The sequence below is a fragment of the Oryctolagus cuniculus genome, chromosome X, assembly GCF_051225735.1.
Source record: "Oryctolagus cuniculus isolate XC-2025 breed Fujian yellow rabbit chromosome X, ASM5122573v1, whole genome shotgun sequence".
NCBI lineage: Eukaryota > Metazoa > Chordata > Mammalia > Lagomorpha > Leporidae > Oryctolagus > Oryctolagus cuniculus.
The window spans coordinates 102343643-102365344 of record NC_142888.1 but is presented as its reverse complement, the minus strand read 5'-3'; the positions used below and the strand labels follow the sequence as shown (position 1 = coordinate 102365344).

The 21702-nt window shown below is 37.8% G+C and overlaps 1 protein-coding gene across 6 annotated transcripts in view; it reads left to right on the top strand.

Moving 5' to 3' along the window:
- Positions 1-21702, top strand: part of TENM1 (teneurin transmembrane protein 1) — an 870866-nt gene that overhangs the window by 253484 nt on the left and 595680 nt on the right. For all 6 annotated transcript variants that reach the window (XM_051827790.3, XM_051827788.3, XM_051827787.3 and 3 more), the window contains one exon: positions 16039-16319. In XM_051827790.3, the coding sequence (XP_051683750.1) occupies positions 16103-16319 (217 nt within the window). In that variant the 5' untranslated portion in view covers positions 16039-16102. The remainder of the gene's footprint in view (positions 1-16038; positions 16320-21702) is intronic.

Here is a 21702-nt window from a genome sequence, read left to right as displayed (position 1 = left end):
CATCTGAAAGTGCATATAATGATATCTTCCTGACTTGCTAACTCAGTGGAGTGTCAGGCATATAAATTAAAATACTACAGGTGGAAGTTAAGTTTAAAAAGTCTAAAGTGCTTTTAAACTCAAGGACAGTCTTGCTTTATCTACATACCACCCAACTCTCTCCCTTTCCTGCATGTATTTTGAAGCAAATAGAAAATATCATATAATTTCATCCATAAAACTTTGTATATGATTACAAAAATCTGAAAACACCCCTTCAACAAAACTAAAATACTGTATTGTATCTTAAAAATGAATGGTGAATTTTTATATCTTTTTATATCATCAGATATTTTGTACATTCCTAACTTTTTCAGACTAATGTATATGCAATTTTTTACTTCTTTGTTCAAATAATAATCTAAGTAAAATGCACAAGTTAAAATTGGTTGATATGTCTCTTAAATCTTCTTTAATCCCTATACTTCCCTTCTCTTTTATTTTTACTTGCGATTTATTTGTTGAGGAAACTAGATCATTTTTCATATAGATTTTCTCACATTCCAGATTTTGCTGTTTGCATCCTCATTGCACTGTTTGATATAGTTTTCTATCTCTAGTACTATGTCCATCACTGGATATTTGATCTAAACTAGTGCTGCCTAATAAAAATGCAATGCAGACACATGTGGAATTTAAAATGTTCCAGGAGCCACCTTAAATTAAATAAACATGTGAAATGAATATTACATTTGCTTAACCCAATATTTCAAAAATATTATACAAATATATAATCAATATGAAATTATTAATGAAACATTTGCAATTTTTGTACTAAATCTTTAAAATACTAAGCAAAAAAAAATCCCCTATTGTGGCATTTCTATAAAGATCCTGCCAGTAAAAACCAGAAATTTAGGGGCAGACATTGTGGCATACATGGTTAAGACTCAGACACCTGCATCCCATGTCAGAGTCTTAGTTTGAGACTCAACTCCTCCACTTCTGATTCAAATTCCTGTTAATGCATTCTGGGAGGCAGAAAATTATGACCCAAGTCTTTGGGCCCCTGCCACCCACCTGGGAGATCTGGATGGGATTCTGAGCTCTTGACTTTGGCTTGGCTTGTCCTGGCTGTTGTAGGCATTTGGAGAGCCCCGACCGAGACTAGAATCCGGGGTGCTGGAGCCGTAGGTAGAGGATTAGCCAAGTGAGCCGTGACACTGGCCAGAATGATACAACTTTTAAAGATGCTGATAGTCAAAAATCAAAATGAGATGAAATATTGATACATGCTTACAAGATGGATGAACCTTAAGGGTCTTAAGAAAATATTATGAAAGCAGCTAAATGAAAAATACTGCTTATTGTATTATTCCATTTATAAAAAATGTCCAGAATAAGCAAATCAATGAAGATATAAAGTGTATTAGTGGTTGCTAGTGTTTGAGTCGGGAAGGCATATAGGGAGTGACAGCTTAACAAATGTGGGGGTTAGTTTTAGGGTGATGGAAATGTTTTAAAACTGTATGGTGGTGGGGCGCCGGATTCTGTCCCGGTTGCCCCTCTTCCAGGCCAGCTCTCTGCTGTGGCCCGGGAAGGCAGTGGAGGATGGCCCAGGTGCTTGGGCCCTGTACCTGCATGGGAGACCAGGAGAAGCTCCTGGCTCCTGGCTTTGGATCGGAGCAGCGCGCCGGCCGTGGCGGCGATTTGGGGAGTGAGCCAACAGAAGGAAGACCTTTCTCTCTGTCTCTCTCTCTCTCACTGTCTAACTGCCTGTCAATGGTTTCATAGCTCTGCAAATGAACCCCAAATCACTAAATTTCACACTTAAAATGGGTGATTTGTATGTTTTAAAAATTGTCGTGGCGGGCGCCGCGGCTCACTAGGCTAATCATCCACCTTGCGGCACCGACACACCAGGTTCTAGTCCCGGTCGGGGCGCCGGATTCTGTCCCGGTTGCCCCTCTTCCAGGCCAACTCTCTGCTGTGGCCAGGAAGTACAGTGGAGGATGGCCCAAGTACTTGGGCCCTGCACCCCATGGGAGACCAGGAAAAGCACCTGGCTCCTGCCATCGGATCAGCGCGGTGCACTGGCCGCAGCACACCAGCCGCGGCGGCCATTGGAGGGTGAACCAACGGCAAAGGAAGACCTTTCTCTCTGTCTCTCTCTCTCACTGTCCACTCTGCCTGTCAAAAAAAATTGTCTTAATAAATGTGTTTAGAAAAAGGAATAGTATGCAAACCAACAACAAAAACAAAGCAAATTATCTGGCCCTTAGTTATTCCAGTATGACCCACAATAGCTGGCATAAGCATTAGCTCCCTGAATAATATTTTCTCAAAACAACAGATAGTCCAATTTTCATATATTTGTAATTTCGAAAGTCATGATCATAACTATATAAATTGATTTATAGTTTACATGATACTTTCACATGTATTCTTTTTTTAAAAGATGTATTTATTTACTTAAGAGACAGACTTACAGAGAGAGGGAGAGAGAGGTCTTCCATCTGCTGATTCACTCCCCAAATGACCTCAATGGCTGGAGCTGGGCTGATCTGAAGTCTCCCACGTCAGTGCAGGGGCCCAAGGAGTTGGGCCATCTTCTGCTTTCCCAAGCCATCAGCAGGGAGCTGGATCGAAAGTGGAGCAGGTGGGACTTGAACTGGTGTCCATAAGGGATGCCACCGCTGCAAGCAGATGCGTAACCTACTACAACATAGCACTAGCCCCCACATGTGTTCTTTAATTTGAGTTATCAGCCAGCACTCTGTGGGAGAAGAAGCATTTAGCCTTTAGCATCCAAAAGAAAGAGAGGTTAACAAATTTGCCCAATGTCATACAGTAAATGACACAATGGGCTCAAACCCAGGCTTCCAGACTTCAAGTTTAGTGCCCTTTCTGCCACATTATTCCAACACTACTCTCTGTGGCAACAACCCATTTGCAACTGTATTGTATTTACCGCCTGTAGGTTAATATGAAAACTTGCATATTAGAAGAGGAACTCACAGAAGCAAAAATTATACTTCCATCTGTATTGTGATCTGATTGTTGGTAGGCAGGCAGAGGAAATCTAACAGATTTCCTGCTTGTGGCATGGAATGGTACAGATATCTATATCAAACTGATCACACCTTGACCCAACAACATCTAGTGAATTCCAGCCCCCTTTCATCTGGGCATCTAGTAAGTGCAAAATATGGTTGGCAGGGGAAATTATGTTGCAGGCTGATACCCAATAACCTTGCAAAGCAGCCATATGTTTATAGTTTCCCAGTTTTATTCATAGGGTGCTAAAAAATGAACCTGAAATCATTGAATTTTATACTTACTATGGGGGAGTTAATGCAGCAGATTCTGGGAATGAAATCTTAGAACGCTATGTATGAAGTTGGATCTAGATTTCGTCTTTTCTGGGCACCTTTATGCCATCCTTGTCCAAGAAGTTTATTCTTTTTGTTATAAGCATGGTTGAATACCTTTCAGGTGCTCTGCAAGTTCCAGAGGCTCTTTGTTCTCTTTATAAACTGCAAATAAGTCTTGTCTGAATTTCTCACTCTGATTCTTTTTTATAGACTTTTTTTATTTTTCAGATTCAATATGATTTGTAGATAGAAGTCTAAGAACATATATTCCCTTCCTCCCTCCCTCATTCTTTCTACCTTTGTATTAGTTTTTGAGATAACATATTTTATATTTACATTATTCTAAAAAGGCTTAATACTACACCAAATAAAAAGTTTAACAGGTAAAAGACCTGAGTTTAGTGGGAATATAGACAACAACTATAAGCAATAATTTATGTATAAATTCCATTTCACTCACACACAGGTTTTTTTATCAATTAGTTATTCACAATTTCTTTCAATGAAATATAATAATGACATGTAACTTCTCAATATATCCTGTGTGATTACAAGATAATAATTAAGTTCATATGAATTGCATTTCAGAGATTCAGTGATAGTCATGTAGCAGAGATTAAGAGTATGTAATCCAGAACAGGATCTTGTGGATTTGAATTCTTGTTCTACTGTGTGATCTTGGTGAAATTACTAAACCTCCTTGTACCTTTTTCCTCACCTGGACAGTAAGGAAACATATCTCATTAGGAAATTTTTGAGGATTAATTGTGATCCTGTATGGACGTTGCTTAAAAGATCACCCAGATCTCATTTCCAGTTATCTTCTGAGAAAAAGTAATACCAATCGTTGTGACCGATTAGTATTAACTAATAGTACTAAATAATATTAAGTATTAATAGGAGTAGTATTTAAGAAAGTTGATAACTTGAAATGCTATCATGGGCTTACCATTGCTACTTGTTTTTTTTTTTTTTAAAAAAAACTTTCTTATTTTCATCTATTGGTCATGAAAACCCTGTAAGGTATACAGGATTAATGGTACAGGTATCCCCCCCCCTTATAGATATGAATAGAAATATATTTCTTTTTCATGAAGTTGAGTCTAGAACATGTGTTTTATGATTCTTTCTAATGTGGCAGAATCTTCAAAAAGTTTATGGAGATTTCATATTATGGAAAACCTATGCACAGATTTCAAAACTGTGTACGACAAAATAAACTTAACCTTTCAACTTCACTTTCCATGAACATTTTCACTTCCCTTTATAGCCTGCTGCATTTTGGCAGCTGTCATTTTTCCACAGCAACAAACTACTTGGTGCAAATCCCAGCAATCATTATTATCCCCTATGTCCACCCATGCAATTAAGTCACCAAGGGGTCTGTATCTTTGTAGAATGTTATATTAATTTTATTAGCTCCTTTCCGTCTAATCCTTAACATAATTGAAAATAAAGTCCCAACAGCAAGCAGTGGAAAAACTACTACTTCTAGTTGTTATACATGAAACTTGAGAGAGTTACTGAACATATGCTGATTTCACTGAACTAATGCTAAAGATGAGTGGCAATAGAAAACTATGATTAATACTTGCCATTTGTCAACTGTGGAAGAAAGTGACATCTCTCATTTTATAATACCATATTTAAAACCTATTGCTTTTCAAGATACTATATTAAATTTGATGCTACATTTTGGACAAATGTGTTAATGCTAAAATTACTATGAAATTTATAAAACCGCAATGGATTCCATTGTATGAAAAATGAACTAACATTGCTTACTTGGGGAAATAAGCAGTTACTGTTCTTATCTAAAGAGGAAAAAAAGGTTTTATACATCGAGTTACCTTCTATTTTTTAAAAGATTATTTCCTATTTTAAGTGTTTTGATGATCTACGTAATCTACCACAAGGATATTGAAAAGTAATGAGAAAAATAATTTGAAATTACTTTAGGAGGTTGCTAGAGTTCCAAAAGAGATGGTGTCATGGAGATATATGTCACTGAAACTCAGAGATGTATCATTATGTACAAATTACTGAGGGATAGAAATGTGCTAGGTATTTACACAATTACTAAAAGTATCTACATCAATGTATTTGAAATATGAACCTGAGATTCTGTGCTGTCGTTTTTGGATGTACTGAGTTTTGGCCATTTATCTAATGGGATAGTGTAAACTTGTCAATAAATCTTCAAAATCATGATATATATGGTGCCAGTCCCTAACATGTATATATTTGTGTGTGGTGGGGGTAGTTAGCTATGGGAAAGTTTTAGAGAGAAGTTCACTTATCAGCAATACAGAATGCTAAGAGTGAGTGCCCCATCCCCAAAATGATTGGCTATCACTTCTTTATGGTGTCTAGTGACACAGCTAACTTTTCCATTCACTAATTCTTCCCCCTCTCTACTTGTCTCATGTGATCCACAATTGGTGTACATGTACATTTTTGATGATTTATGCAAAGTTCTGAGAAAAAGATACAAACAGCTGTAAAATTTGAGAATCTACATAAAGAGTTGTGTGATCCTCACTGTTTAGTTGTAGAGATAAGGGGAGCCTGCCAAGGTACCATGAGGATATCAAATGTAGCAGTTCTCACCAATGAGTCAAATCAGTCTCAGAGGAATATTTTTCCAGAAAGGACCTTTCATAATTCCATTGTAATATTTTAAAAATGCTAATTGAACAGTTGCCTTAAACACATGTGAATCAATGAGGTAAACAAACCTCTATTTCAACTCTTGAGTGTTATCCCTTTGATAATAATAGGTTATGTATGTATCACAAAACCGGTCTATTTCAGAAGCCATAATTTCAGGATAAGAAGTCACATATTCAGTACTTAAAATTCTCAGCTTATCCTGACTTGCCCCAATTGGTAGAGTTAGAAACATACCAGGGGATTCCAATTCAAGCCCATCAAGGTGGCATGTACCAATGCCATCTCACTATTCCAAGTGATCAATTTCAGTTTACAATTGATCATAATGAAAGGACTAAGAGTCAAAGGGAGCACATAAACAAGTCTAGTACCTGCTAACACTAACCGATAGAATAAATAAAGGGGAGAGTGATCCAACATGGGAAGTGAGATACTCAGCAGACTCATAGAATGGCGGATGTCCTAAATAGCACTCTGGCCTCAGAATCAGCCCTAAAGGCACTCAGATCTGGCTGAAAAGCCCATGAGAGTATTTCAGGCATGGAAAGCCAAGACACTCTGGCAAAAAGATCTCTGTGAGTGAGATCCCAGTGGAAAGAACAGGTCATCAAAGAAGGAGGTGCCTTTCTCTGAAGGGAGGAGAGAACCTCCACTTTGACTATGACCTTGTCTAAACAAGATAAGAGTCGGAGAACTCAAGGGGCTTCCATAGCCTTGGAAACTCATGACTGGTGCATAGGGAGATTACTGATGCCATAAACAGGAGTGTCAATTTGTAAAGTCAACAACAGGAGTCACGGTGCACTTACTCCTCATGTAGGATCTCTGTCCTTAATGTGCTGTACATTGAGGCTTAATGCTATAACGAGTACTCAAACAGTATATTTCACTTTGTGTTTCTATGGGGGTGCAAACGGTTGAAATCTTTACTTAATGTATACTAAACTGATCTTCTGTAAAAGAAAGAAAGAAAGAAAGAAAGAAAGAAAGAAAGAAAGAAAGAAAGAAAGAAATTATCAATTCCCAACTTGACTCTCACTGGGATTAAACATGACAATAGGTCTGATCTGATTTCATCATCATTTAAAAAAAAATCATCTATTATTTTTCACTTTATGTTTCTGTGTGGGAGCAAACTGTTGAAATCCTTACTTAATGTATACTAAGCTGATCTTCTGTATATTAAGATAATCAAAAATGAATCTTGATGTGAATGGAAGGGGAGAGGGAGTGGGAAAGGGGAGGGTTGTGGGTGGGAGGGACGGTATGGGGGGGAAGCCATTGTAATCCATAAGTCGTACTTTGGAAATTTATATTCATTAAATAAAAGATAAAAAAATTAAAAAAAATTCTCAGCTTATCTTCTAAAAGTGATTCATCTTTCTTTATTTACTAAAATGTTATAGTCGCATCTGTGTCACCAAAAAATGGCCAATTCCATGACAAAAATCAAAACAGTCATTTGGCTTCATGTATCTTTCTAGGTTGACATCATCTACAAATCAATGTAGTTTTCTAAATGTTAGGATTTACTGTAGTGCAGCAGGGTCAGCTGCTTGGAACTTGTATATCCAGCAGTGCTTGGGCTTGAATTCCCCCTATTCATTCTATCCAGCTTTGTCCTAATGCAAACCCTGCGAGGAAAAGGATGAGGACTCAAGTAGTTGAGTCCCTGCCACCCAAGTCGGAGATTAAGATAGGATTCCTGGCTCTGGCTCACAGCCCAGCCTTGGTTATTGCAGCCATTTGGGGAGTAAACTAACAGATAAAAGAACACCTTCATCCCTGCCCTCGCCTCCCAGCCTCCCACCTCCTTCCCTCGCCCTCGCCCCTCTACCTCCCTCCCTCTGTCACTAGAAAATTCAAATTACAATTGATTTTGTGAGTAACTGAAATAAATCGTATAGCCCCTGAATAATTATATATGAAAAAATTGGGAATTATTCTTTGAAGATTTATGTATTTTAGTTGAAAGGCAGTTACAGAGAGAGAGAGAGATCTTCCATCTTCTGGTTCACTCCCCAAATATCTATAATAGTTGGGGCTAGGCCAGGCCAAAGCCAGGAGCCAGGAGCTTCTTCCAGGTCTCCCACATGTATGCAGGGGCCCAAGCAGTTGGACCATCTGCTGCTGCTTTCTCAAGCACATCAGCAGGCAGCTTGATTGGAAGTGGAGCATCAGAGACTCGAACCAGTGCCCATATGAGATGCCAGCATCACAGGCAGTTGCTTAACCTGCTATGTCATAATGCTGGCCCCTTGGGGGAAACGCTTGGCTTTACAGGGTTTGTCGTATTTTTCTTTTAAATTTCTCTTTGTTTTAATATTTTATTTTTTTGAAAGTCAGACCTACATAGAGAGGGAGATCTCCCATCTGCTGGTTCACTCCTCAGATGGCCACAATGGCCAGGGCTGGTCCAGGCCAAAGCCAGGAGTTTCATCTTAGTCTCCCACATGAGTACAGGGTCCCAAGCACTTGGACCATCTTCTGCTTTTCCCAAGCCATTGGCAGGGAGCTTTATCAGAAGCAGAGCAGCTGGACAGGAACTGGCACCCATATGGGATGCCAGCATTGCAGGTGGTGGCTTAACCTGCTATACCACAACACTGGAACCCCAGTTTGTCATATTTTTCTAAAGCAACTTGGTTATGTGCAAATTGGTGATCATGTTTTCTTCTTGGTGTGATATTCATCAAAAAATATAATGGCAAACAGACTGAATATAATTCTATCAAATACTATAAATATAGAGTTAACTTCTTAATTGTATTGCATGAATACAGTATAATATATTAAAAACTCACTAAGTTTCCTAGTAGGTAAGTGCACAAAAGCTGTATATGGACAGTTCACAGAAGAGAAAGCAGAACAAAAATATGCAGACAAAATATTCAGCCTCACTAATTATCAAGGAAATGCAAACTAAAAGAAAGTACCAGTAATTTACTTATTTTAAGTAGACATTAAAAATAATAGTCAAAGTTGGCAAGGGTACAATGAAAGGAGAGCATGTCCCCACACATTGCTAATAGTAGTGTAAATCATTATAATCCCCCAAAGCCACAAAAAATGTTCAAACCTTTTGGCTCATTAATTCAACTTCTTGGAATCTACCCTAAGGAAATCATAAAAATATTGTAGATGTTCATGGTATCTTTATATGGCTTCTGTTACAATACTCATAAATTGGGAAGAGGAATGTAAATTCCCAACAATAGGAGACTGTGTATGTAAATCGTGGTATAGCCACTCTACATAGCCATTAGAAATGATAGTTATAGAAATTGTGCAGAACATACTTAACAAAATCTAGACTGAAGGAAACAACATGAAAAACTTTGTATGTTTTGACTAGAAGGAAATGGATGAGCATGACAGCAGTTGCTCTTACAGGCTGGTAAGATTATGGGGGATTTCTCCCTCAGCCTTGCAAAGAATCATGTAATTATGCTACTTTTGTAACTTGCTTTTTTTTTTTTCCTGCTGTACTTCACTACTTATGTTTCCTTAAGAAAAACAAAAAAGGTAAGAGAATAATCAGTCAGGGTTTTAGATTCCTTTTAAGAGCTTCTTAAATGCAGTTTTTTTCTAAGTCAGTCTGCATTAGTGTTAAAGTCTTCATTGGGGAAAAATTGTTATAATATTTCCAAACAGTACAAAATCCTCCCCATTCCCCGCCCTACTGTTTTGCTAGCTATTCCCAGGGCACTGTGTGACCTCATTTCCTCTATCTGTTGTGTTATAAAGGCATGCTCTCCTTAGGCAATGTTCTCTTTATCCTTTTTTCCCCTGAATTGGAGTGAAACTTTTTGGTGAAGGCTCCAATGTAAGCAGCTGCTATGAATAGGACTTGCCTGTGCATGTTGAGGGTAAACCCAGGAACAGGTATCCATTTCAGGAGGGTAGTATATGTGATTAAAGATGACAGGTGGAAAGAAAATAAAAGGATAGACAAAGAACATTATCCTCAACATATAAATACTTTCACAAACTTATGGATTGAAAACAATACTTTCAACTTCCCTAGAGCAGATTGGAGTGTGTGTGAGAAGGTTGGAGAAAGGGAAGGGGGGGGGGGATGGTGATAGTAGATAATATAAACAGGTCCTAGAATATTGAATATCCCATTTATTTAATCCATTCAAGCTTCCTTGTAATTCCCTATACAATCATGGAATGTTAAAACTGGAAGAATTCTTTGAAATAATCCAATCTTGGTTTTTTACCTTTAGAGAAACAAGGCCCTGAGAGAGTGAAAGTGATTCACCAAGGGTCACTCTGCCAGCTGTTCCTTTAAACAATTTTAATTTATAAAAAGGGAATAAATTCATATGTACAATTTTAAGAGCATACTGATATTTCCCACCCTACCCTACCTTCCACCCTCCCTCCTCCTCCTCCTCTTATTTTGCTTTTAATTGTAGCAACATACTTTCAATTTTCTTTATAATCATAAGCTTAAGCCTCCACTAAATAAAGAATTCAACAAGTAGTAAGTAGAAAAACCACTGTTCCTCAAGAGTATAGTCAAGGGCTGTAAACAATAATCAAATCTCAAAATGTAGATTTCACTATTATATATTTTTTTGTACTCTGTATATCAGTTACCACAAATAAGGGAAACCATAATATTTGTCTTTTTGAGACTGGCTTATTTTCCTAAGCATAATTGTCTGCAGTTGCACCCATTTTGTTGTGAAAGACAGGATTTCATTATTTATGGTTTAGTAGTATTTCATGTGTGTGTGTGTGTGTGTATACACATATGTATATATGTATATGTATATACACATATGTATATATGTATATGTGTATATATATATATATACAGGCATTACTTTGAAAGACAATGGAGAATAGTGGTTAAGAGTTTGGCTGTTATAGATTATAAGAATTGAAATCCTAGTTCTGCAGTTTACTACCAGTGTAACCTTGGCCAATCACTTAATTTCCAGTCCTTGGCTTACTTTATCTGTAAAATGGGCATGAAAATAGTACTTATCACACAGAATGCTATGGAAATTAAATAAATTAATATATGGAAAGCACTAAAACAGGACCTGGTACCTGACAACTTCTATCATAAGTTAACTGCTACTCCTGCTGCTGCTGCTATTGTTATTTTGATAATTCTGCCATCCCACATACTAAGTTGTCTCTCTCTAGTCTTGTGATGACTAAATAAATGAACATAAACCTCCATGGGTGTCTTCTGAAGCCACTTGGAGTTCATCTTTTAGCAAGTAGAGAAAAGAAAAACCAAGAGCAAACCACAGGTGGTGACATTTAAATGTATACCATGTGACCTTTTTGAATATAACTTGTGCAGTAGCAAGGATAATTGACTTCTTTTTCACTCTGTTCCAGAGCAGCATGTGTTTTATGTACACATTTGCTTTGTTTGAAAGTTTATCATTAGCAAAATCATAGAGAAACAAAAATTGTGGTGATGTGAATAGCATTATAAATACAGTTGCCTTTTCCGAGTTGACAGGATCCTCGTAGTTTCTAAATAGCATTTATGTGACAGCAGACCTCCGGGATACTTTGTTGGGCTCTGAATGAAAAAGTCACTGAAGCAAATATGAATCTTGCTTTACTCTGCATTAATTGGAACAACAACTTTCCATAATTGTGCTTTCAAAGTTAGGTTTAAAATATTAATCTTTTTCCTTCATGATTATACTTTCCCATTATTCAGAAACTGAAATATTGGTCAGCAATTTCAAGCTGTGCTTCTCAAGGCTTTGACAAAGATCACAGTTATATACCTCCACAACCCTAGGTACACACAGTATATACCACCATATCATATACTTAAAGAGACTGGAACATTTCCCACATGATATGGGTATGCTAACCCAAATTTTATTACAAATGTTCCGGTTGAGAGTCAGAGACAGGAGCAGAGTCGTTTCTCTTGATTTTGTGGTTTATTTTTTTTTAAATATTTATTTTATTTATTTGAAAGACAGAGTTACAGAGAGAGGTAGAGACAGAGAGGTCTTCCATCCACTGGTTCACTCCCCAGATGGCCGTAATAGCCGGAGCTGCACCAATCCAAAGCCCGGAGCCTCTTTTGGGCTTCCCACACAGGTACAGGGGCCCAAGGACTTGGGCCATCTTCTACTGCTTTCCCAGGCCATAGCAGAGAGCTGGATCGGAAGAGGAGCAGCCGAGACTAGAACCGGCGCCCATATAGGATGCCGGCGCTTCAGGCCAGGGCATTAACCCACTGTGCCACAGCACTGGCCCTGATTTTGTGGTTTAAAGAACATTGCTTCCAAGGACACACACTGACCTTGAATATATTTTACATTCTTAGCTGATTTATGGCTGTGACTAACAATGATTAAAACTTTGAAAACGGCCATGGAAATTTCTCTTTTGTCATGGTTCAAAATGGATGTTCTCTGCTATGTCTTTCAAAATAAGTGCTCTCGCTGTCTCTGTCTCTGGAGTTTACATGTTACAAATAAACTTACTGAAGGAAAAGAGAGTATCTAGTTTCCATATATAAACATAAAGGTACTTTTAGCATGATAAATCATATCTGATAAAATATAACAACAAGCACTAGAAGTGAGATGCTTTCTTTTTTAAATATAATGCATGGTGTTAAGTACAGAGTCATAATCAACTGAGGCTTAAGCAGGAACACTACCCTGACCATGCCTGTACAGTGTTTATCTTGACCCAAGTGAACCAAAGACTCAATGGAAAGAGCAAGTGAATAAATGGAAAGTATACTTTAGAAAGTAAAATAATATGTATTAATATCCATATTATAAAAGAAACCATTGTATTAAGGTCGTTATAAAGTTTAGTTATAAAGTCGGTAGATTTTTTGCATTGTCAATGGCTGTATATGGAAAATAGGGCTCTACCCCTTTTCATTGAACATTCATTCATTCTTCAATGAACAAAGAAATGTATGTGCTGAAATGAAGTTAGGTGAATTTTATTGATGCCTCTTTTTCTAGGTAAAATTGGCTGCAATATGTATCTCTGGAAGTCCATTGTTGATTCAATTCTCACTTTGCACTATTTGTAAAAAAGTCAAGGCCTAAAATTCAGACAGCGATTCACCTTCTGCAAAACATGCCATGGGAACCAAGTAACAAAGATACGGAAAATGTGACTTATAATATGCATGTTCAGTGAATTTCCGTGGTTGTTGTGATAGTGTTGGTGATAAACAAACGAAATCAAGTACTTTCCATAACCAATCTTTTATATCTTTAGAGCTCAAATATTATTTGGTTTTCCTTTGTAAGAGTTATTTTATTCTCTTTTTTTTTTGGTACAGTTTTTTTTTTAATTTATTTATTGCATTAGGTTGATAGTTCCTTGGGGGCAGAAACTATGGCTTATTCATTTCCACATTCTCTCTACCCCCTCTTGAGAGTACTCAACAATTTTTCATTCATCTAACACTTATTGATCTGATATCCACTATATGCCAGATATTGTGCTTATTCTGAATGATATAGCAGTGAATAGATGAAGTTAGTACCATCGTGGAGCTTACATTTTAATGGAGAGAGAGACAGATAGCAGACAATAAGTAAAATACAGAGTAGGTTATTTGGTGATAAGTGTTTTGAAAGATAGAAAGGAGTATGTGGAACATTGAGTTTTGGTGGTTTTTAAATAGAGATTTTAAGGGCTCTGAGGTGAGAACCTGCCTGGTCTTTTCAGAAGCAGTAAGAAGGTTAGTTTAGCTAGAGTGCATGAAGTCAGGGAAAAATATCAAGAGGTGAGTTTGGAAAGATTAGGCTAGAGAGAGAGAGAATTTGTAAGGGCCTTGTAGGCCATTGTAAGGATTTGGATTTTTATTTTGAAGGAAATAGGTCACCATTGCTGCTTCTGAGCAAAAGGCAGATATTCCATAACTTCGATTTTACAAGTTTCCATCTGAAGTGTAGAGAATGTGTATAAGTGGTGAATAGTGCAATCAGAAGACCAATTAGGAGAATACTGCAATAATCCAGATGAGAGACGATGGCTCTAATCAACTTGGTACTGAGGAAGTAGAGTGATATGAGTGGATTCTATATATATTTCAAAGGTAGTACCAACAGGATACATGTGGGGTGTGAGAGCAATGAGCCAAGGATGACTTCAAGTTCTTTGGGTTTATCAACCAAAAAAAAAAAATGGACTATCTACCAAGATGGAGAACACTGTGAGTGGAGGAGCAGGTTTGAGGAGGAATGGGAAGCTGAGTTTTTTTTTTTCCTTTTTTTTTTTTTTTTTTTTTGACAGGCAGAGTGGACAGTGAGAGAGACAGAGAGAAAGGTCTTCCTTTGCCGTTGGTACTAAATCTAAGATACATTTTGTATAACCAAGTAGAGACATTGAATAGGCAGTTGGATATTTAAGTCTGTGGTTCAGGGGAGAGAGCCATGCTGGAAGTACATATTGGAAAGGTAGGATTGTGTAGATGGTATATAAAGTAATGGCATGGCATAACATTATATCATTGATGTTGGTGAACCATTAGTATGTATTTGTTTACCTGCCTTCTTTGTAATCATGCTCATCTCTGATATTAAAACAAACTAGCTGTTTCCATAGGCCATTTTGGGAATCTGTAGGTTCATTTGTGGGCATGTGCCTAGAGTAATGCTAAGTGGTTTGAGGGATATTCAGAGGCATAGTACTCAAATCTTGCCTTCAAAGACCTTAACATTTCGTTAGGGAACTAAGATCTTGACTTGTGAAACACTGTTCATACTACAAAGCAATACTTACCATCTAATATATGCCAGTCAATCATTAAGGCTTTATTGGGTCTTTTCTGTGTTCTACGTGCTGGCCTTAAATGCAATAGGAATTCCAAGAAGTTAGATGCCGAACATAATAGAGAAGAATCATCCAGATGAGTGGAGATTTCTTTAAAATATGTATGATGAAGAACTGAAGAAAAATAAGAGTCATTTTTAATTGCAAGCTAAACTTACAAAGTTATTTGTCTTCAAAGTACGTTCTTTTTTATTTTTTTTAACATTGTATAAAAGGACCAAGTTGCAAATTTGCAGCAGTGGATAGAAATGGTGATGATGAAATAAAGTGAAGAATGAAAATCAGGACATTTTTGTAGGGCTTTTATGTTTACGGAGGACTTTGACATCTCAGATGGCACTTGATCTCCTCAAACCTCTCTGTGCTAAGTAGGGCAGCTAATGCCTTTCCTGGCCTTAAGAGCTGCAGTGGCTCCTAGCTCAGCATTCTTTCAGGAAAGGGGGTTCTTTCAGTGATTTCTCATGAAATTTATCAGTGCTATTTCTAAACCCAATATAGGTCCTGCTGCTCCCAAAGCAGTATAGTCACCACAAGTGTTGTTTCCATCCTCTCAGTACTAGAGAGAACAAAAGTTTACCACCACGTAACTCATTAAAAATGCTCTGCAGGCCTGAGACTCCAAAGCCACAAAATTGAACACAAAGAGCTCAGTCCCCCTCAAGGACACTTCATTTCATGAACTCTCGTAGCTGCTTTTCTCACTCAGAATCCCTTCCTTCTACAGAGCCCCTGTCTTAAATGTAATATTAAAACCAGAAGCAAGAATGTATTTTTGTCTGAACAAAGTTTTCTCACTTGTTTTCATTTCAAACAAGGGATGTGCTGGGTTAATATTTGTACTCTTGCCACTTTAATATCCAATAAATTTTTTTAAAATCTAACCACCAAATCTAACATTAAAAACACATATATATCATAAACAACACGATCCTTTATTTGTATTCCAAATCAAATATTTTTTTAAGGATTTTTCTCTTTTACCTTGAGTATTTTCTGATGCTGCAACCTCCAGCTTAATCCTAAATACTTGACAATATATGCATGAGCAGAGTGTTATTGCCTCCGGCTAGCCTCATGTCATCTAGTTTGTCTTTTGCTTCACTCCTTTGATAGTATTATCACGACCAATTGTGAATCTGCCAGATGTGTTTCCTCGCAAAAGAACAAATCTAAGAAGGCTTGTGTTTTTCCCTCTGTCTTTCAGGACTGCTTGCTTTAAAGGGCTTCCTTGTCCTTTTGTTCATGAAACTGATCTTCCTTAATTAGAGATGGAGCAAACAGATTGCAAACCTTACCAGCCTTTGTCAAAAGTCAAGCATGAAATGGATCTAGCTTATACCAGTTCTTCCGATGAGAGTGAAGATGGAAGAAAACCAAGACAGTCATACAACTCCAGGGAAACTCTGCATGAGTACAACCAAGAGCTGAGGATGAATTACAACAGCCAGAGCAGAAAGAGGAAAGAAGTAGAGAAATCTACTCAAGGTACATTTTTATTGGATTTGTGTAACTAATAATATCCTTTTTCATTAGGGAATGCTTGTTACATAAATTTAGGTTTCAAAAAAACATTTGCTGATGTTAACTGGTTAATAATTTGTACTCTTACATATGCTCAGGAAATCCATTTCATATGCTACCCCAGCTGAGGTTGTAGATTCCTGTGCTTTCTACGGATTATGCATGAATTTGGATGCAACAATCCTCTTATCAGAGCATTCAAAATTTGTCCGATCCTACAAATAGCCATTTACAGACTGAAGGATAAATAATTTATAGTAAGATGAAAAGTAAACATCTAAGTGCTTTGTAAGCCATTGGCTATATGGGACAAAAGTCCCAAATACATATTTGGTTACTGAGAAAGCTAGAAAATTTAAGGGGAGACTACCAAAAAGGATTCAGAAAGTCTATCAAAAGGAGCAGCAATTTTGTAAAGGAAGAGTAAGACATTTTTGGAACCCTTTCTACTATAGTGATATTTTGGAGCAAATTGCTTTGACATCTTTGGTTTCTCCATTTTGGACTCATAAGACAGTTTTATTTATTTTTATTTTTTGACAGGCAGAGTGGACAGTGAGAGAGAGAGACAGAGAGAAAGGTCTTCCTTTGGCGTTGGTTCACTCTCCAATGGCCGCCGTGGCTGGCGCTCTGCGGCCGGCGCACCGCGCTGATCCGATGGCAGGAGCCAGGTGCTTCTCCTGGTCTCCCATGGGGTGCAGGGCCCAAGCACTTGGGCCATCCTCCACTGCACTCCCTGGCCACAGCAGAGAGCTGGCCTGGAAGAGGGGCAACCGGGACAGAATCCGGCTTCCCGACCGGGACTAGAACCCGGTGTGCCGGCGCTGCAAGGTGGAGGATTAGCCTAGTGAGCCGCGGCGCCGGCCGACAGTTTTAACCAATAAAAAAACGTAGAGGCCGGCATTGTGGCACAGCAGGTTATGCCCCTGCTGGTGGTACCCACATCTCAGAATGCTGGCTTGAATCACATCTACTCTGCTTCTGATCCAGCTCCCTGCTAATGTGCCTGGGAAGACTGGAAGATGGCCCAAGTGCTTGGGGTTCCTATCACAAATAGGAGAGAGCAGGGTGGAGTTCTGGCTCCTGGTTTCTGTCTGGCCCAGACCTGGCTGTTGCCACTATTTGGAGAGTGTACCAGCAGATGAAAGATCTCTTTCTCTCTCTCCCCTCTCTGTCACTCTGCCTTGCAAAATATCAAAATATAGATAAAATATGGCTTCTTATTGCTTTTCAATTGAAAAATAGTATTAGAGGCCAGCGCCGCAGCTCACTAGGCTAATCCTCTGCCTGCGGTGCCTGCACACCGGCTTCTAGTCCCTAGTCCCGGTTGGGGCGCCAGATTCTGTCCCGGTTGCTCCTCTTCCAGTTCAGCTCTCTGCTGTGTCCTGGGAGTGCAGTGGAGGATGGCCCAAGTCATTGGGCCCTGCACCCGCACAGGAGACCAGGAGGGAGCTCCTGGCTCCTGGCTTTGGATCAGCGCAGTGCGCCAGCCTTAGCGGCCATTTAGAGGGTAAACCAATGGAAAAGGAAGACCTTTCTCTCTGTGTCTTTCTCTCTCACTGCCTAACTCTGCCTGTCAAAAAAAAAAAAAATAGTATTAGAAACTATATAGAAAAGACTGTCATTGAAATATTCTTTTTAATAAGTCAATAATGAGACTATAAAATGGATTTGATTGTATAGATCAGCGATTCTGAAAGTATGGACAGTGAACCAGCAACAACATAACTAGAGAACTTATTAAAAATTCAGTCTCAGACCTACCCCAGACCTATTGATTCAGAAACTCTGAGGTTAGGACCCATCTATTTATGGTTTAATAAACCCTCCAGGGAATTCTGATGTCTGAAGACCACTGTCCAAGGCCTCTGAAATCACCTTTATTTAGAAGGCTTCAATGATCACATCTATTTAGGTGACTTTCAGATATCTTCAGTCCTAATCAATTTCCTAAATGCTAGTTCTAAATTTTCAGTCACCTGCTGGGCATATGCAAATGAATAACATGTTGGAAACTCTAAGTCAATATATTTCAAATGGAAGCACTTCTTTAAATCTCTGACATATGTTATCAATGTCCCCATTTTTCCAGTGAATCCACACACTGTCAAATAATCAGCTCCCTCAAAAGGAGAGTTGATCTTTACATCTCTCGAATCTATTTTCTCTTCATTTTCATTATCATTGCTTTCATTTATTCCTTACCTAGACTTCTTTGTTCTATCTTATCTCCCTGGGTCTCACTTCATCCCTCTTGAATCCATTTACTGTTTTGTTACCTCTTTCTTGTAATACCCTTTCCTGCCATCCCCCCGTATCCATATTAAGCTGTCTTTCAAGGAATAGCTTACAGGCATTCTGTGCCACTGAATCCTTGCTGTGTCATCTCTACTCCACTGTGTAGATGACCTCTTCTCCCATGACCTTCCAGAATACTTTGTTTTCAATGAAACTCTGAACTATTTGCCCTTTAATAGTCTTAAAGGAATTATCTACAGAAACGCAAGTGCTTGTCATGCACTGGAAACTTTTAATTATTGCCATGTCAAATGCAGTTATTACAAATGATAGCTACCATTTTCTAATTAGCACTGGAATGTTACATTTTGGAAAACTTGAAATTGAGCTAAAGATTTAGGATATTCATGCATTTGGGTATGCATTACATGTTTGTGATATTAACTATATTATTCATTTTTATCTCTTAACATAATTGGTAAAAGTTTCATTTCTGTGTTTTCAAGAAATTCATTTTAATCATTCCTATTTTTTTCTGCCAAAGACTGTGGACATTTGTTCTAACAATTTTCTTTTTCTGCCTGCCTGACAATTAGAAAATATTTTGTTTTGGTAATTTGTGGGGGGGGGGGGCTTTGTTATGCCTTAAGTAATGTATACCTTCCATAAAAATATTTCTCTGTATGTTTGTACTTATAGAAGATGAACTTACAATTGTGAGTTGTGGGTTTTAGGGTTGGTGAATAGAGTGGTTAACCTATATTGCGAGTTTAAATAAGAACACACACTGGTGGCAGTTCCTAAATTATGAATAATTTTATGCTGAATCCATATAAAGAGCTCACCAACTTCAGATTTTGTCTTTCTAAAATGTGATAAAGAATTTGGGAGGAAGTGTTTTTGTCTTTTATGATACTATCCTAACTTCCTTTCAATAAATATTTTTTACACAATAATCATTCATTTAGCACTTAATAAGTGTCATGCCCTGAGTCTGCTGCTGCTTGTATGAAATTCATAGTGTGGTTGTGAAAATAAGCCCAAATGATGATATGGAAATAACTCATTGCAATTAAATGTAATAATTGTTCTTACATTACTGAAAAACAAAATGCTATGGAAATACACAGGATGAAATAACTAATTTCTTCAGGGAAATCGAGGTCTATAAAAAGAAAAAAAAATGGATCTATTTCTTAAAAGTTGAATAAGAGTTTCCCAGCAAGACATTTTAAGAAATTATATTAGCAGGTGCAAAATACAAAGCTATGAAAACTATTGGAATAGGTAAATATGCAACATGACTATATCAAGGGATCTTGGAGCCAGATCATGAAGTCTTGCATTTCCAAGTTAGAAATTATTTTCTTTAAGCATTGAAAATCAGGCTTTCATTTGTGGAAGGGTTCTGTTATGAATTATAATATTTAGCATAAGTAAAGCATGCGATAATTGTAGACATGTAGCCAACATGGTAGGAGAGTGATGTAGTTGCAAGGAGAAAAATATATGTGGCCGTGGAATTAACTCAAGATAAGAATGGTGATGAAAGGATATAAAAATGGCTGTGGAGGTGAAGGGAACATTCAAGAGATATTAGTGTGGCCAAAGTTGCTTATTGAAGTTGAAAGAGGTAACAAAGTCAAGGATGATTCTAAAGTTTCAAGTTTGGTATCCTGGAAGGGTGATGTTCCATTTGTCAAGAGCCAGAACAGAGTAAGAGGAGCAAGTTTGGAAAGGAAGAGGCAGAGTTTCTTTTTGGAAATGTTAAGTTTAAGATGCTTTTGTGACATCCAGGTAGATTATCTCATCAGACATCAGACAGTTGGAAATGGTTGTCTAAGGTTCAGGACAGATCTTGGCTATGGATATAAGTATACTCTGGCTCATCAGTGTCTTAGAGTAGAAAATGCCTGGGGATGGATGATATCATCCATGGGTTATATGTAGGGTAAGTCTAGAAAAAAACCAAGAACAAGAACCAGAATCTATCATCCATAAACTGGCATATCCACATTTTGAGCCTATTTATATTTTTAGCCATCCTTCAGTGCACTCATTTATATAGATTCAGAAGCCAAAAGTCTGGAAACTTGAGATCTCATCCTCCACTGACCTACTCGTCTATGGAGAAATTATGTACCCTTTTTGGGGAGAAATGAATTACCCCTCGTTAGGCAAAATAGTCCAAATATCTTTTCTTTGAGGACTCGGATTATCTTTGTTGTTTTATTCCGTGTGTTCTGTCTATAAGTAAGAGAAACCATTCTTAATTTTCACAAATATTTGTCAGTGATGGTATCTAATAAAAATAAAATAAAATGAGCTTAACTCATTATCTTTCAAATTTTATTTATATTTTAGACATTAATGTTATTTGAATGGCGCAGTGAGAGAGAGAGAGCAAGCGAGCAAGCGAAAGAGAGCACTTCCATCCACTGATTTACTCCTCAGATGGCTGCAATGCCAGGGCAGGGCCAGGCCAAAGCCAGGAGCTTCTTCTAGGTCTCCCACGTGGGTGTAGGGGCCCAAGCACTTGGACTGTCTTCTTTATTTCCAAGCATATTAGCAGCGAGCTGGATCAGAAGTGGAGCAACCAGGATCCAACTGGCAGTCGTATGGGATGCTGCTGTTGTAGGCAGCAGCCTTACCCATTGTGTCACTCACTGGGCCCTAATTTTATTTAATTCGGCAGATAAAATTGTATTTATCATATACAAAATGATACTTTAAAGTGTATATACATTTTGGATTCTTGGACAATCATTTAGTTTCAGATCAGAAAGGATCTGAGTTTAGACACTGAGTTTAGACACCAAAAACTTGCCAGAGGTTCCACCTATAGGAAGTAATGAGAGTTGAAACTGGAAATGGAGTCTATAGCTTCAAAGCCCTCATTCTGCCCTGTACTACCTGCCTCAATACCTACATCAGGAGGTCATGATAAAGATTAATTTTCATCACAAGTGTGAAAATGTGTAGGCACTCAAAAATAGCAATCTCTCTTAAGGGTTTACAAGGAGGTTAAATGCCTTATCAACCTGATTAACATCAAAAACAAAAAGCAGATGCTATGGTTTATAATTTATCATGAAATATTCTTGAGTCA